We start from the raw sequence: 14,271 nt of genomic DNA, 5'->3' as shown, positions 1-14,271 counted from the left end.
ACTGACATAATCAAGTCCATCCATCCATTAGAAACAAAAGGAAGAGTGCAACAACCAAGGCTAACATGACTCAACCAAATGGCAAGAGATGGTTTTTGCACCAAAAAAAGGGCTTGAAAGCTTGAAAATTGTGAAGGATACCTTAGCTATAAGGTAGGACAACTAAGGAATGACATAGCAATAATAACGTAAAGATAATAGGCTCATAGAGTAGGAAAATGACTCAACCAACTGCAAGAAAATGCATCAAGAGAACTAGCAGAAAAAGAAGGAATTTTGCTTAGAAAAGAGAAGGGTTTAAGCTTCTAAAAACTAAAATGGAAGCTGGCGCCAAACAACCATGGAATGCCAAAAAAAAAAAAAAAAACAGAAACAGATACTATAACAAATGATGAAACCCGACTACAAAGAGGACAATCCTTATAGAGAACAAAATTTCTAAACTTACAGAAATTTAAAGGCACATTTAGCTTCACAGTAAGAGGAAATAAGAAATGGAAAAACTAGTAAAAGCTTAAAGAAAGGTAAGTGAAGAAGCTTAGTAATAGAAATGCAAAACATCCTATAAGATCTAATAGAAACTGAGAAAAATGAAAGAACCTTTCATTGAAATTTAAAGTGCTTGAGTTTGTAAATTATATGGACATGTAACTATATCATATAGAACCAAAGTATGGATATAAAATTCTATAGGTATGTTGGTCTGGATATGTAAAGGAAGGAAACAATCAAACATGTGCGAAGCCTCTAACTTTCATGAACCAACCGTATATAACACAAGCTATATCCCTAAAAACCCACACATAGAAGAAAGAACCAATAATCATGTACAGGTTGAAGCATTTAGCTTTCTTAGGTTTACCTTCCAAAGGCATCAACTTTTTTTCATTTTGTAGTAAGCTTTTTTTTCTCCATTTTTTTTAGCTCAAAGACTTCTGTTGCTTTATTCTTCTTTTTTCTTTGTTTTTCTGTTCTTCCTAAACCTACGAGACTTCTTCTTTTTAAAAAAAAAAACTATCCTTTTTTTTCGATAGACTCTTCTTCCTTTTCTCTTTAACCACCCCCTTTACTATTTTTTTTCTTGCTACCTAAAACCTTTTTTTTTTCATTTTTTTTACTCTGTTCCCTTCTCGGCTCTAAAAAAAACCCTCTTTACTATTTTTTCTTTTCTTTTTATATTAAACCACAGCCTTTTTCACCAACCTTCATCGTTTATCTTCTTCTTATTCTCTTTCCCACTTCCCTACAACTGCCTTGGCCGATCATTAATTCTTTAAAATTTATCTGCCATAAATGCCATCAGCTCCTATCTCGCTTGGTTGTCCTTTCGTACACAAGTCACACACAAATGACGAGGTTGAGTGGGAGTCTCTTCTTTCTATTTTTCTCTTTTCTCTTTTTCTTTTTCGTTTCAATTTCAAACTTCTTTTTTTTATGCCACCCAAGCCTCTGCAGAGGCTTATTTCTTATTTTGTCTTTTTGTAAAGGAAATAGTTAGGTTATTTTTCCTTTCGTTTGGCAACTTTTCAAGCTAAATTCAAGGCCTTTGTCTTTTGCTTTTTTCTTTCTTATTTGGGCCATTCTCCATGATCCATTTGGGTTCATCAAATTTTTTTTTACTTGTAATTGGGCTGAATAATGGGTCACATTATAAGTTCTATTTAGGCTTTTAAATAAGCCATAAATTAGGCTTGTAATTGGGTTTTTAAGCGAGCCAATTTATGAGCTCAAAACAGGCTTCATAAAAGGTCTCTAAAAAGTGACCGAATTATGTGCCACATTTTTAGCTTTAAATAGGACTTTTAAAATGGGTTGTATAATAAGTTCAAAAATAGTGATCTTAGTTGAAGCAAAAATGAGAGTGGATTAATAATATTAAATTATTCTAGATAAAATTAGGTATTTATATAATGAATTAGAAAAGTTATGATTTGCAAGATTGAGAAAACAATAAGATATTCATATGGGTAGTTTTCCTTTGTTTTGCATCGATAGATCTGAACATGGTAGACATATTTCTGAAGTTAGGACAAAAAGATATTCAGATTTAATTGATAATTGAATGAAATCTATCAGTGATAGAAGTGAGCATAATGATATTAGTTTTGATAATACTAATGAAGATGAAGATAGTACACTTGTTGGTGATGTTAGAAGAAGAAGATCTTTAGTTTTAATTGCTGATTTAATGTGGTTTGTTAGTTATGTGTTTGAAAATGATCCTGTTACTGCTAATGGAGAAAACATATATCAATCTCATATATTATTGCATTCCTAAGTTGATGCTAATGGGGAATTATAGAACATTGGGATTAAAACATTTAAGTCTCTTGTTATAAGAGATTCAATTGCTCGAATGTAAAAAAAAAAAAAGTTTGGATTGGAGTTGAATCATTATGCAAGTTCTTTTAGATTTTCTCAAATTTCAGAATTAACTATAGCATAATCTATTAGTGTTATCATAAAATAAATCTCAATAGAAAAAGCAATTATTAACTTTAAAATTTTAAAAAATTTTAATAGAAAAAAACTCATCATAAATCGTGCCGATTAACTTGGGGAAATCATATGTCAAACCTTAGTAGTTTTAAGATATAAATAGAAAGGGGCAAAATCTGATATAAAGTATTAATTAAAAACAAATTTAAATCCCAAAATTAAAAATTAGCGTCATTTTTTGTCTAACTTTTAAAAGATTATATATTTGGTGGCTTTTCATATAATTTTTTTAAAAACAGAAGGTATATTTATCGCCGTCTCACCTACCTTTCCATTTATATATAAATCCTTTTTTCACGTGATCTCCAACTTTTCCCTAATCGATATCTCACCCTCAACCTTTTATGTTTTTATTTTTTAAAATTAATTATTTTCTCTAAATAATACTACAGAGAAATAATTTAAAACATTCAAAATTTTTCTTCGATAAATCCAATAAGACTCCAATTTTTCTTGACTAATTTGGGTAAAATATTATATAATTCTCTATTTGTTATAGTGTTAGATATTTTTCTTTTACATTATTATAATCTGATTTTCGATGCAATAGTTTTAATCATAATTATATATAATTCTTGATTTCGTTATGGTGTTAGATCTTTTTCTTTTACATTACTATAATATGATTTTCCATACAATAGTTTTAATCATAATTATATATATATATATACATTTTAAAAGATTTTGTTTATATAAAGAGTATGTCAGTGATTGTATGTCACTTAGTGCAATCATGATCATACATTCTAAAAGATTTTGTGTATATAAAATGGTAACTTCACCTTTTATTATTAAGGAGACTACAAGAGTAATGAAGAAAAAAAAAAAAACAATTTGAGAGATTTGTCATAGATATTTGATTGTATATAGAATTATTTTTTTATAGAATTATAACTCTAAATACTACAAAGTCAAAAGGACGAGAGATTAGTCACAGATATTTGATTGTATATCGATATAATCTTTTTCATCCCATCCGCAATAATAATTAAATTAAAAAAATATAATGTTAACACATTTAGAAAGAAATGATTGATCTTTATCAATAAACCCACTAAAAAACCGAATAAAAGAATACTTAATACCGGTGTCATGGAAATATATATTTTTAGATCTCATATTTAAAATCCTATTTCTTTTTATCATAGTACTCAATGTTAACTTCACATTTTATTTTTAAGAAGATTAGGAGAGCAATGAAGAAGAAAAAAAAAAAAAGACAAATTTGAAATTTTCAAAATTTTTTCTTTTCTTTTTTTTCATTTTCAAAATTTTTTTTCCTTTATTACTCTCGTAGCTTCCTTAACAATAAAAGGTGAAGTTACCATTTTATATAGACAAAACCTTTTAGAATGTACGATCATAATTGCACTGAGTGGCATATAATTATAAACAAACTATTTCAAAATTGTCTTTTTTTTTTTCCTTAATTACTCCCGTGGTCTCCTTAAGAATAAAAGGTGAAGTTACCATTTTATTTAGATAAAACATTCTAGAATATATAATCATGATTGCACTAAGTGGCATACAATCATAGACAAATTCTTTATATAGACAAAATCTTTTAGAATGTGTGATCATGATTACATTAAGTGACAAACAAACATGGACAAACTAACTGTAAAACACCTCTAATATAAACCTATATAATATTATGAAACAATTCTAGAAGTTTTGCAAACATCATACACACAAATACGTCTTTTCAGATGCTACCAAGTACCAACTAAGTATTGACACAGAGCCATCAGCATCCTTTAACAAAAGATAAATCTATTCAATAAAACAATTTTACTTTGTATCTCTTCCACTTATTTTAAGGCAAGCAATTATTAATTCGATTCTATGTCTGAATTATGCCATACATTAATTTATATCATCTATCATATAATATTTTAAAGTTATCGTCATGTAAAATATGTAAAATTAAAATTTACTTTTATTTTAAATTATTTGATAATTATTTTATGGTTGTTATGATATATGAATATTGCTTACATCATACCTTTATCATAAGAATGACCAGTAAAACAAATGGTTTGGAGTTGGCTACAAAACCAATTAGTTGCGACTCCGATTATGGTCAAGTGAGGAACAACTATCTAACATCTACACAAAGTCAAGTTTCGAGTTTTCATGTGAATCTTTTTTTTAGTAATTTAATTGATATTGATCAAAATTTACGAGTAATTATCTAAAATTTTAAATGATTTGTTAATATCAATTCAATTAATAACAATATCAAATGTGACCGTTTCTTTTAATTAAGATGGTTACATAACAACTAATTATACTTAAAAATACGCGAATTACTTTAATTTAATGAGATTGCAAACACTGATGAAATAACAACAATAAGCTTGCACGTGAATGTACTTTTTTCAATTATCTACAATATATGTAAAATCCATCCATTTAAATCCAAAGTATCGTTCAAAACCAGTTATCCAATTCCAAAACCTGCATTTACAAAAGAAAAACTTAGCCAAAAGATAATATTTACTTGCTTTAACATGTATTGATTCCTTTGAGTTTAGAAAGTGAGGGATGTTAAACTGGGCTGAGTGAAATTGAAGTTCATGTTAATGACAAATAAATTTACTTCTTTATCGCTAGTGAAAATTTTGGTATTTATAGGATAATAATTTTTATATTTATATAAATATTTATAATTATTTTTATAATTAATCGTTAAAACTTTATTTATAAAATGTTTTTTTCTCATTCTTTTTGATATGTTGTTTTTTTTTAATTTAATCTACCCATAAATTTTTATTTTAACAAATGCCATTTCATAAAAAGCAGCATCTATTTTTTTTACAATCAACTGGTGAGACTGCAAAAAAATCAAGATTAAAAAATAAACTTCACCAAAAATAAAACTAAAGGAATAATATTAAACCAAAATTAATTACATTAATCATTTTGTCATGGATTTTTTTTTCACTAAAACCAAAAAGAAAAATATTAATTTTTAAAAATATTAATATTATAAATGATTCTTAAATTATAATTAAATGTTTAATATAATTTTTAAATTTTTAAAATTTTTAATATGATATTTAAATTATAAATTTATTAAATAATGTGATATTAAAAATAAATATCACATTTAAAATTAATCATTTTAAAAATATTATATTAATTAATAAGTGTATAAATTTAATGTCATATTAAATATTTTTAAAATTTAAATATTATATTAAATATTTTATTATAATTTAAAAAGAATTCGCGATATTAACTAAATTTTAAATTTCAGTGTTCAACACTGTGTTGCCACAGCAACCCCCCGTGACAAAATTTTATCACTGTCACCTGAGCCAAAAAATTACGTCACCGTACCACAACGTGGCAACTTTTCCACTGCAAGCATACGTGGCAGTACATCGTTGAGTCATTTCGACAACACCGGAAACCGTCACTGTCACTGTAGTATGGAAATTGGAACGGCCACCCCACATAAAACGTGAAAGCCAGGAAAAAAAAGAAAAAATAAAGTAGCAAATTAAAATTATATTAAAACAAAAAAATTAAATTTAAAATTTTTAAAAATCATTTGCCAAACCAAAAAGTAAAATAAAAAGGAAAAAAATTAAAATTAAAATTAGATTCTATCTTTTATCGCCACAATTTCTCTTCCCTTACTTCTGTCTCGGAAGAAGCCCTAGATTTTCTCGGCATTTATCGCTCTTTCCTTCGCTTTCTCGGGGGAAAAAAATGGTAAACACTTTCTCCTCAACTCCTCTTTTACTTCACTATCTCTATCTACAAACTTCTGAATTATTCAATTTTTTTCATTTTTATTTGATGCTATTTTTTTTTTTAATTTTCAATCTGTCGAATTAGGTAGATTTTCATGAAATTAGGCGAAATACTACTCCAATTTAGGGTTTGATTAGGTCTTATTTTGTTCTTCCGATCTAATTTCAATGTTCGATTCGATTTTCGCATCTGACAGTTTGACCGATTGCGGATTACGTGTCTGATTTTCAAGCGTTGATTCTTTTGTTCTATTGCGGTTTGCTTCATATCGCATTTTTTATTTACTTTATATAGAAATTAGAATATTTTGTGTTTTCTAATTTTAGTAAATTTTGCAACACATGTAATTTTTTTCATTTTTTTCTGCACATTTACCTTTGCATAATATTTGGTATCAAAACTTGACCGATATTAATTGTAACTAATTCCCAAAAGAAATTAACTATTTGAATTCAATGATTGTCACAGGTAGGTTAGGGGAAATTTTAAGTAGCCCAAAAAAAAAAAAAGGAAAAATGTTAATGGTGAGCTTGAGAAAATGGGAAGGAACAATGTAGAATACGCATTTTCAAAATGTAATTTAAAGGAATAAGGTCATGTTTGGTGCATAAGATGATAGATAGGATAAGATGATAATCATCCTATATTATGTTTGAGTTGTATTTAAAGAAAATGATAGGATTACGAGGAGGATGAATCATCCTCTTGGTATAAGATGATTCAATCTTCCCGAAGTGGAGAGGATTATTTTTAATCGATGGGATTGAACTTACATATCCTATTATAATCTTAAAAATTACATCAATAATTTAAATTGTATGAACTTTGAGAAAGAATAATTTTAACCAATAAATAAATTATCCTATCCTAATTGTTGCACATATCGAACACAAAATAGGATGACATTATTTAATCTAATCTTATTCATGATATCATCTTATCCTATCTTATCATAATCTTATGTACCAAACACATCCTAAATTTATCAACATGGTATTTTTAATGGGTTTTATGTCTGTCTTGGGAATATTTGTTTCAAATCTTTTGCATTTCTGGTTTTCAATGTTATCATTCTTCAGTTTGTCAAATTGTTTGATAGAATAGGGTAAATATGACTGATGGGTCTTTCTACTTGAAGAATTGGGTGTAAAAGTGGGAGAATCCTTTCCTTCTAGCAAGTGATGTAACTGGTTTGTTAAGCTAATGGGAAAACACATTTGCTTATACTGCCTCTGAACAATGTAATTCACTCTTTTATTTGACCAAGGTTTCATTTCCATGCCAAAATATGTTTCACATTTCATTAATAGAATTTGTAAGTATTGTCATTGTTACAATTGCAATGACTAGATTCTTAGTAATTTGGTAGCTCTTTGTCTTATTTAACTGTTCAGTAGTTCTCTGGCAGTCTGCTGTATTGATTTTTAGTTGGTTTAGTTGATACGTGATACTTGTTGAGATGTTTTGTGCATATTTTGCAGGCAAATGCAGCTTCAGGAATGGCTGTGCATGATGATTGCAAGCTGAAGTTTTTAGAACTGAAGGCGAAAAGGACTTATCGCTTCATAGTTTTCAAGATAGAAGAAAAGCAAAAGCAAGTTATTGTGGAAAAGCTTGGTGAACCTACTGATAGTTACGAAGCTTTCACTGCTAGCCTTCCAGCTGATGAGTGTCGATACGCTGTCTATGACTTCGATTTTGTGACTGATGAGAACTGCCAGAAGAGCAGAATTATTTTCATTGCCTGGTAACATGAAGTGTTAATGAATTTGTAATCTGTGCGGCCAGTTCTATTCATGGATCTCTCCTTAACTGTTTCACTCATCTGTTAACATTTTATACGTGAAGGTCTCCTGATACATCAAAAGTAAGAAGCAAGATGATCTATGCCAGCTCGAAGGACAGGTTCAAAAGGGAATTGGATGGTATCCAGGTAGAGTTGCAAGCTACTGATCCAACCGAGATGGGTCTCGATGTCATAAGGAGCCGTGCCACTTAAAAATGTATCATCTTCTTTGAAATGGAAGTTTTATACCGTCTCTGGTTCACTTAAATGAATGTCTATATCAAATTTGGAACTTAAAACTTGGCTTTGACATTGGGTTGTTGTTCTTGGGTTTATACTCTTCAATCCCCTGTCTTGATTTGTTATATCTGATGGATTCATATGGGGTCAGTGTTCCCCCCTTTGGTGTAATATTCACTGCCTAATATATGATGGTTTGTGGGGGTACCAATCTAATTACAAATTGACTATTGCATGCCTTCTTTCTTTATGTTGGATGGTAATTTACTCTTTTCTTTCTCTACCCTAGAGAGATTTAACATCAGCAGCAATTAGATAGTAACATATATTGTTGTTTTAGTTCATATGAAAGTTTAGTGGATTTTGGAATCCGAACATTTAGCTCAATGATACGTCCATAGCCTTTTTTACTTTATTCTTCAAATAATAATAAAAAAGGTTTTAAGGGTAATTTTTAAGCTTATTATATTTTAGAAAATAATTTATCTATTTAAAAGTGTTCAATTAACAAAATAAAATTAGTAAAGCATAGTAACTTATTTTGATTGGAAAACTTGAAAAAATATATATAAACCCCAAAATCGACATTATTTTTTCTTGCAATTACCTTTGAATACACCTAATCTCAACATCAGAACATTGCCGAAACTTAGAAACATGAAGAAAACGATGTCGTTTTCTTAATGCAGCCAAAAAAAAAGCACGTACCCTTCCACCTTGAACATAAAATCGCAGATTGAGATTTTTCTCTCTATTGAAACAACATTTCCAAAACGGCAAAATCCCAAATCTGAAAACGGTACCTCAATTTTCCAGGTAAATTAAACTCCTCCTATACATATATACACGTACACATACACGTATTGCTTACGTAAATAAACTAAAATGTCTTTCCCTTTTTGTTGTTTGTTAGATTGGAATACATTTTTTTTATAATCTGAAATACGTAAATTTTGTTTTGTTTTTAGAGTTAGTGGTTTGTTTTTGGAATCCTTTTTGAAGGATGAGTTTCAACAGAAGCAAGAGTCCGCCACGTGGCAAAAGGTTTCGAAGCATTGAGCATATTTCTTACTGTGATTCGCCCTACTCCAGACACCGCCGGAATCATCGGTATGACTCAGCTTTCGATTGTTTTAAGGTTATTAAGAATCTTCGTTTTATGATTTACTTTTATTATTGATGAGGATATGCAGTGTAGATTCAGTGTCTCATTGTGTTTAGTTGACAATTTGTGGAAAAGATTGAAGTGGGTATGCTTTGAAATCAAAATAGCAGGAACTAGTGTGTTTTGTATTCAAGGCCTACGTGAAATTGCTAGAAATTTAAGTTAAATTTGTGTCAGACTATGTTGGAGTTGTTTTGAGGATGAAAATGATTTTTTCCTTGGAATTTTTACAAAAAGAACAATGTTTGATGTTTGAACTTCTTATGTTAAAAAAAAAACAAACGATTTGAGAGTAATGCATTTGTTTGGGTAGACAAAGTTTTGAGGCAAGATGAAAAGAAGGTGAGGACATGCAGTGCAAGGATTTGGAAAGGGTACTATTAAAACTGCCAGTATGATGTAAGATAGAATGCTTTCTCTACCTATTTTTGGAAACTGTATTTTTTAGGTTGCAAAGCCATATATTGTTCAAGGATCTCCCTGTTTTGATACTGAAGGTACCAACAACAAGAACCCCAATTTGGATGCTTTACTGTCTAGACTTGGCAGAATTCAATGGTGCCATTGTGATGCATAAGAATTGTCGATTGGAGGAGAGATGGGGTGAGGTGAGATGGATGATGTGGTCATTGTAAGAAAGAAGACACATGACAGACTGATTTATGAGAATAATGGACTATGATGTCAATTGAGAAAAGGTCTTGAACCGTAAAGTTGCTTACTTTATTTAACTCTTCCCCGGCGCTTGATTTTAGACCATGCTCACTTGCCATTCATGGCGGCACCTTGTTTCAGTGATAATCATCTAGTTTGTTCATAGTGCTCTACCATAGAAGACTTAGAATTCCTTGGAATCAGTCCCAGCTGGTGGTGTGGTTATATCAAGAATATATGGGAACGTTGCATGAAAATGTGTCTTAAAGTTTGAGGTTGTAAACCATCTCCAATCCTGAAGCATTCTTAGTTTTTGCTTTGCTTTTTGTTTATTTTGCTACTTCAAGTTCTGTAGTTCAGAATTTCAAGGCTGGGTTTTATAATTGCAGCTTTTCTCTTCCATGTTGATATTTTCATTGTCTAACCCTTGTCAGAATTTATATTGCTGCTGCTTGTACTCCATCTTTCCTCCTTTTCGAAAAATAAAGCTCTTCTTTATTTCTGTAATATTGGTTTTATGTTTAGATAACCCTGTTTTCGTTTCTCAGGCAAGATTATTTGTGCAATAAATTTAAGCAACCTGGACATTTTGCAAGGGAATGTCCAAATATGACTGTGTGCAACAACTGCGGGCTTCCTGGGTGAGATGAACTCTTCCTCATTTAATTTATGTAGAACTTTTCACTTAGCCAAAAGGGAAAAAGGTATAACCTTCCATGTTATGTTAGTTCATTCCTCGAACCATGAAATTTGTTTCAGATCTGTTTGCCTCTCCTTATTTTGTTGTAGTCACATCGCTGCGGAATGCAACTCAACCACAATGTGTTGGAACTGCAAGGAGCCAGGGCATCTTGCCAGCCAATGCCCCAATGAGCCAGTTTGCCATATGTGTGGCAAGATGGGTTACTTAGCTCGCAATTGCGTGAATCCTGGACTTCCTGCTCATGATGCAAGACTCTGCAACAACTGCTACTAGGCAGGCCACATTGCTGCTGACTGTACCAACGAGAAGGGCTGCGATAACTGTTGAAAAACTGGTCACTTTGCTCGTGACTGCCCTAATGAGCCAGTTTGCAAAATCTGCAATATATCAGGTCATGTAGCCCGACAATGCACTAATTCAAGTCTGTCATCAGACATGAGAGACTCCTTCCGGGACGTTATTTGCCGCAACTGTGGGCAGCCAGGTCATATCAGTCGCGACTGAGTGTCCATTGTCATATGCAATAACTGTGGTGGGAGGGGTCACCTACATTACGAGTGCCCTTCGGCAAGGACGTATGACCATGGTGGTGTACTGAGGTATTAACTATTAGCCAACCAATTTAATAGGATTCATTCATTAGCGTCCCCTTGTTTGACTCATCTTACAATTTGATTCTGAATTGATTTATTCTTAAATAAATATGCCATTGTTATTCTACAATTCCATCTTTAGATTTTTCAAAATGTGCTATTCAGATTTTTTCACTGTGTTATAGTTTCTTCATATTAGTAGTAATTTGTTTTATATCTTGTGGATCAGGTTCGAACCTCATCTTACGTATCTTCTTAAACCTTCTTAATCTTTAGGTCATGAAGTTTAAAACAATTTTTTTTTTCAACTTAAAATTTAGAAATATTAAATATATTTTGACATTAACTTCAAAGAATCATTTAGTTATGATACATTAAATGTATTTTGGCATTAACTTAAAAAAAATCATTTAGTTGAGCATGCAAACATCGTAAGAGCATGCATTTGATGAAACAAAAAATTGAATTTGAACAAGAAATCTTGCTAAATTGTTACGTTTCACCTAAAATTTAAAATTAATTGAAATTAGTTCAAGCTCGAAACGATTCAACCCAAATTGTTTGAATCCCAAATGAATTCCTTTCTCACTTTGTAATTTTATTTCTGTTAATAAACAAAAAATTTTAAAAAATCAAATCTAATATCTAAATAATTCTTTTGAAATAAAATAAATATTTGATTTTGTTTGCTTTAATTTTTTTTTTATTTATAGAATCCAAAAGTTTTACTGATAATATATAAAATAATAATTTTATTAATTTTATCTAAATAAATATCTTAATCTTATTATTCCAAAATTTTATTTTTAAAATTTATTAAAATCTTGATTACGAAATGTCAAGTATTCTTAATTTCAAATATCATTTTCAAAAAATAAAATGAAAATAATTACATTGACTAGTGTTCAATAAAAGAAAAAAACAAAAAAAAGTTCAAACAAACAAGAGCGATTGAGCTCTTTTTATAATTTTTCTGTACTTAAAGTTTTAACATTTAATCCTTTTACAAGTTTCTCAAATTCTTTCTTTTTTTTTTTTTTAAAAAAAACTCTCGAAAAAAATGGAGATGTGCACGTTAGAGAAGCGAGGTAACCTGTTCATTTTAACTTTGACCGGCGAAGACGATCACCGTCTAAACCCGACACGAATCGATGCAATCCGGTCAGCACTGAATCGAATCCGATCCGACTCAACCTCTCACTCCGGCTCCGTTCTCATCACTACCGCTCACGGCAAGTTCTTCTCCAATGGCTATGATCTCGCCTGGGCAGGCTCTTCACCAGACAAGATCCGTATAATGTCTTCCAATCTCCGAGCTCTCGTCGCTGACCTAATCTCCTTTCCTATGCCTACCATCGCCGCCGTCAACGGCCACGCCTGCGCGGGCGGATTCATCTTGGCTCTTAGCCATGATTATATTGTTATGAGAAACGATCGAGGGTTTTTGTATATGAGTGAAATGAATATCGGACTGAAGATTCTGGCTTGGCTCAAGGCCGTTATAAGGTAATTCTTCTCATAAAATTTTTTTGACCTTTTTTTTGGATATCTCCTACAAATTTTTCTTCCTTTTTTATTTTCAAAATAAAATTATTATATATTTTTAATCTTAAAGTTAGGAAGTAAATACAAAATAAGTACTATGAGTATTATTATTATTATCAATTTAATCCTTTTACTCATGTAAGTAAAATTTAGTCAAAATTTTAATTTTTTATTCTTTTATTCGACATATTTAAAATTTTATATCAATCTTATATTTATAAAATTAAAATTTACTACTATTTAATAACTTTATAAATATATTAAATACGTAATTATTATATTATATATGCTCATAATGGAAGGATTTTTTTTGGTTAATAAGCAAGGTTGAAACTCTTAACTCTACTATTAACGTTAATCTGGCTTCTATTAAATAAAAAAAAAAATCCAAATATGGATTAAAAATGTGTTAATTTCATACTGATCGTTGGAGCTTTGATAATTATGATAATGGATACTATTCGATTTATTGTTGGTGAAAGTTTAAATCCTATAAGCATAGTTAAAAAATTATGATGTTTTATTATATTAAATTTTTATTTTTTAAAAATATACTCTAAAAAAATGTAATATTTTAATTTAGTTGGAATTAGATTTATCCCTATATTAAGCCGAATCGATGCTGCCTAATTGGATATCTAAAATTTATGTCTATATTTCAATTAAATTCGAATTGGATAATAACTTGATTGTTAAATAGATTTAATTAAAATAATATATGAAATAATCTTTTATAATAATAACAGAAGGTTAGCATATTTGCGTACTTTTGAATTATTGATCATATATCTTTAATTATTATTAGTTGCAAGATTCGCGATGCCACGGTAAAACGAGAGGTGGTGCTGGTAGCGAAGAAGTTGACGGCAAAGCAAGCAGTAACGAGGGGGATCATCGACGCGGCGTATGATTCTGCGGCGGAGACGGTGAAAGGTGCGGTTGAGTTAGGAGAAAAGTTAGTTAAAAAGGGATGGAATGGAGAAGTTTACAGTGAAAATAGAAAGGAGCTTTATAAAGAGATTTTAGATAAGCTTGGAGCTGATGAAACTACAGACGATGTGAAAAAAGTTGCAATTGCATCATCCAAAATGTAGCATGGTTGCAATGTGGTTAGAAAAAAATATATTAGAAAAAGGAAAAAAAAAAGAAAGTACTCATAATAATTTAAGTTTAGCTTAGTGATTATTACCTCTTCAAAAAATGAAAGAGATTTGAAGTTTTAATTTTTTTTTCTCCCTTCAATTTTCCAAACTATGTAATGAAATAAGTAAAAATAAAAATATACTTGAAGTTATTTATCTTTCTTATGTTTTAATCATTA

General features: G+C 30.0%; 2 protein-coding genes and 1 pseudogene across 4 annotated transcripts; all 3 read left to right on the top strand.

Annotated features, from left to right (window-relative positions):
• Positions 1-6,081: 6,081 nt before the first annotated feature.
• Positions 6,082-8,513, top strand: LOC111310227 (actin-depolymerizing factor 2-like). Of its 2 annotated transcripts, XM_089748335.1 has the most exons (4): positions 6,116-6,222; positions 6,461-6,520; positions 7,746-8,011; positions 8,113-8,513. In XM_089748335.1, exons 3-4 carry the CDS (start codon positions 7,764-7,766, stop codon positions 8,261-8,263), a joined length of 399 nt encoding a protein of 132 aa, XP_089604461.1. In that variant the 5' UTR covers positions 6,116-6,222; positions 6,461-6,520; positions 7,746-7,763; the 3' UTR covers positions 8,264-8,513. The 2 variants fall into 2 exon arrangements, with proteins under 2 accessions (XP_022765205.1, XP_089604461.1); XM_022909470.2 differs by lacking the exon at positions 6,461-6,520 and having other exon boundaries at positions 6,082-6,222.
• Positions 8,432-11,535, top strand: LOC111309802 (uncharacterized; annotated as a pseudogene). Its single transcript, XR_016330428.1, has 5 exons — positions 8,432-8,436; positions 9,026-9,106; positions 9,308-9,400; positions 10,658-10,750; positions 10,899-11,535. The product of XR_016330428.1 is annotated as an uncharacterized LOC111309802 (transcript).
• A 775-nt stretch (positions 11,536-12,310) lies between these two features.
• LOC111309801 (enoyl-CoA delta isomerase 1, peroxisomal-like) lies at positions 12,311-14,248 on the top strand. The gene is made up of 2 exons (XM_022908805.2): positions 12,311-12,911; positions 13,756-14,248. The coding sequence occupies exons 1-2, from the start codon at positions 12,466-12,468 to the stop codon at positions 14,042-14,044; spliced, it is 735 nt and encodes a 244-aa protein (XP_022764540.2). The 5' UTR covers positions 12,311-12,465; the 3' UTR covers positions 14,045-14,248.
• Positions 14,249-14,271: the final 23 nt, after the last annotated feature.

This window comes from Durio zibethinus, chromosome 19 (assembly GCF_047325235.1).
Source record: "Durio zibethinus cultivar Kanyao isolate XHJ-2024 chromosome 19, ASM4732523v1, whole genome shotgun sequence".
Lineage (NCBI taxonomy): Eukaryota > Viridiplantae > Streptophyta > Magnoliopsida > Malvales > Malvaceae > Durio > Durio zibethinus.
The sequence above is the reverse complement of the archived record's forward strand: the minus strand, read 5'-3'. Positions and strand labels throughout refer to the sequence as shown.

Coding starts and splice junctions, on each gene's coding strand:
- LOC111310227 (XM_022909470.2), top strand. Junction 8,012..8,112: donor AGAATTATTTTCATTGCCTG/GTAACATGAAGT, acceptor TTATACGTGAAG/GTCTCCTGATACATCAAAAG.
- LOC111309801 (XM_022908805.2), top strand. CDS start 12,466: ATGGAGATGTGCACGTTAGAGAAGCGAGGTAACCTGTTCATTTTAACT. Junction 12,912..13,755: donor TGGCTCAAGGCCGTTATAAG/GTAATTCTTCTC, acceptor AATTATTATTAG/TTGCAAGATTCGCGATGCCA.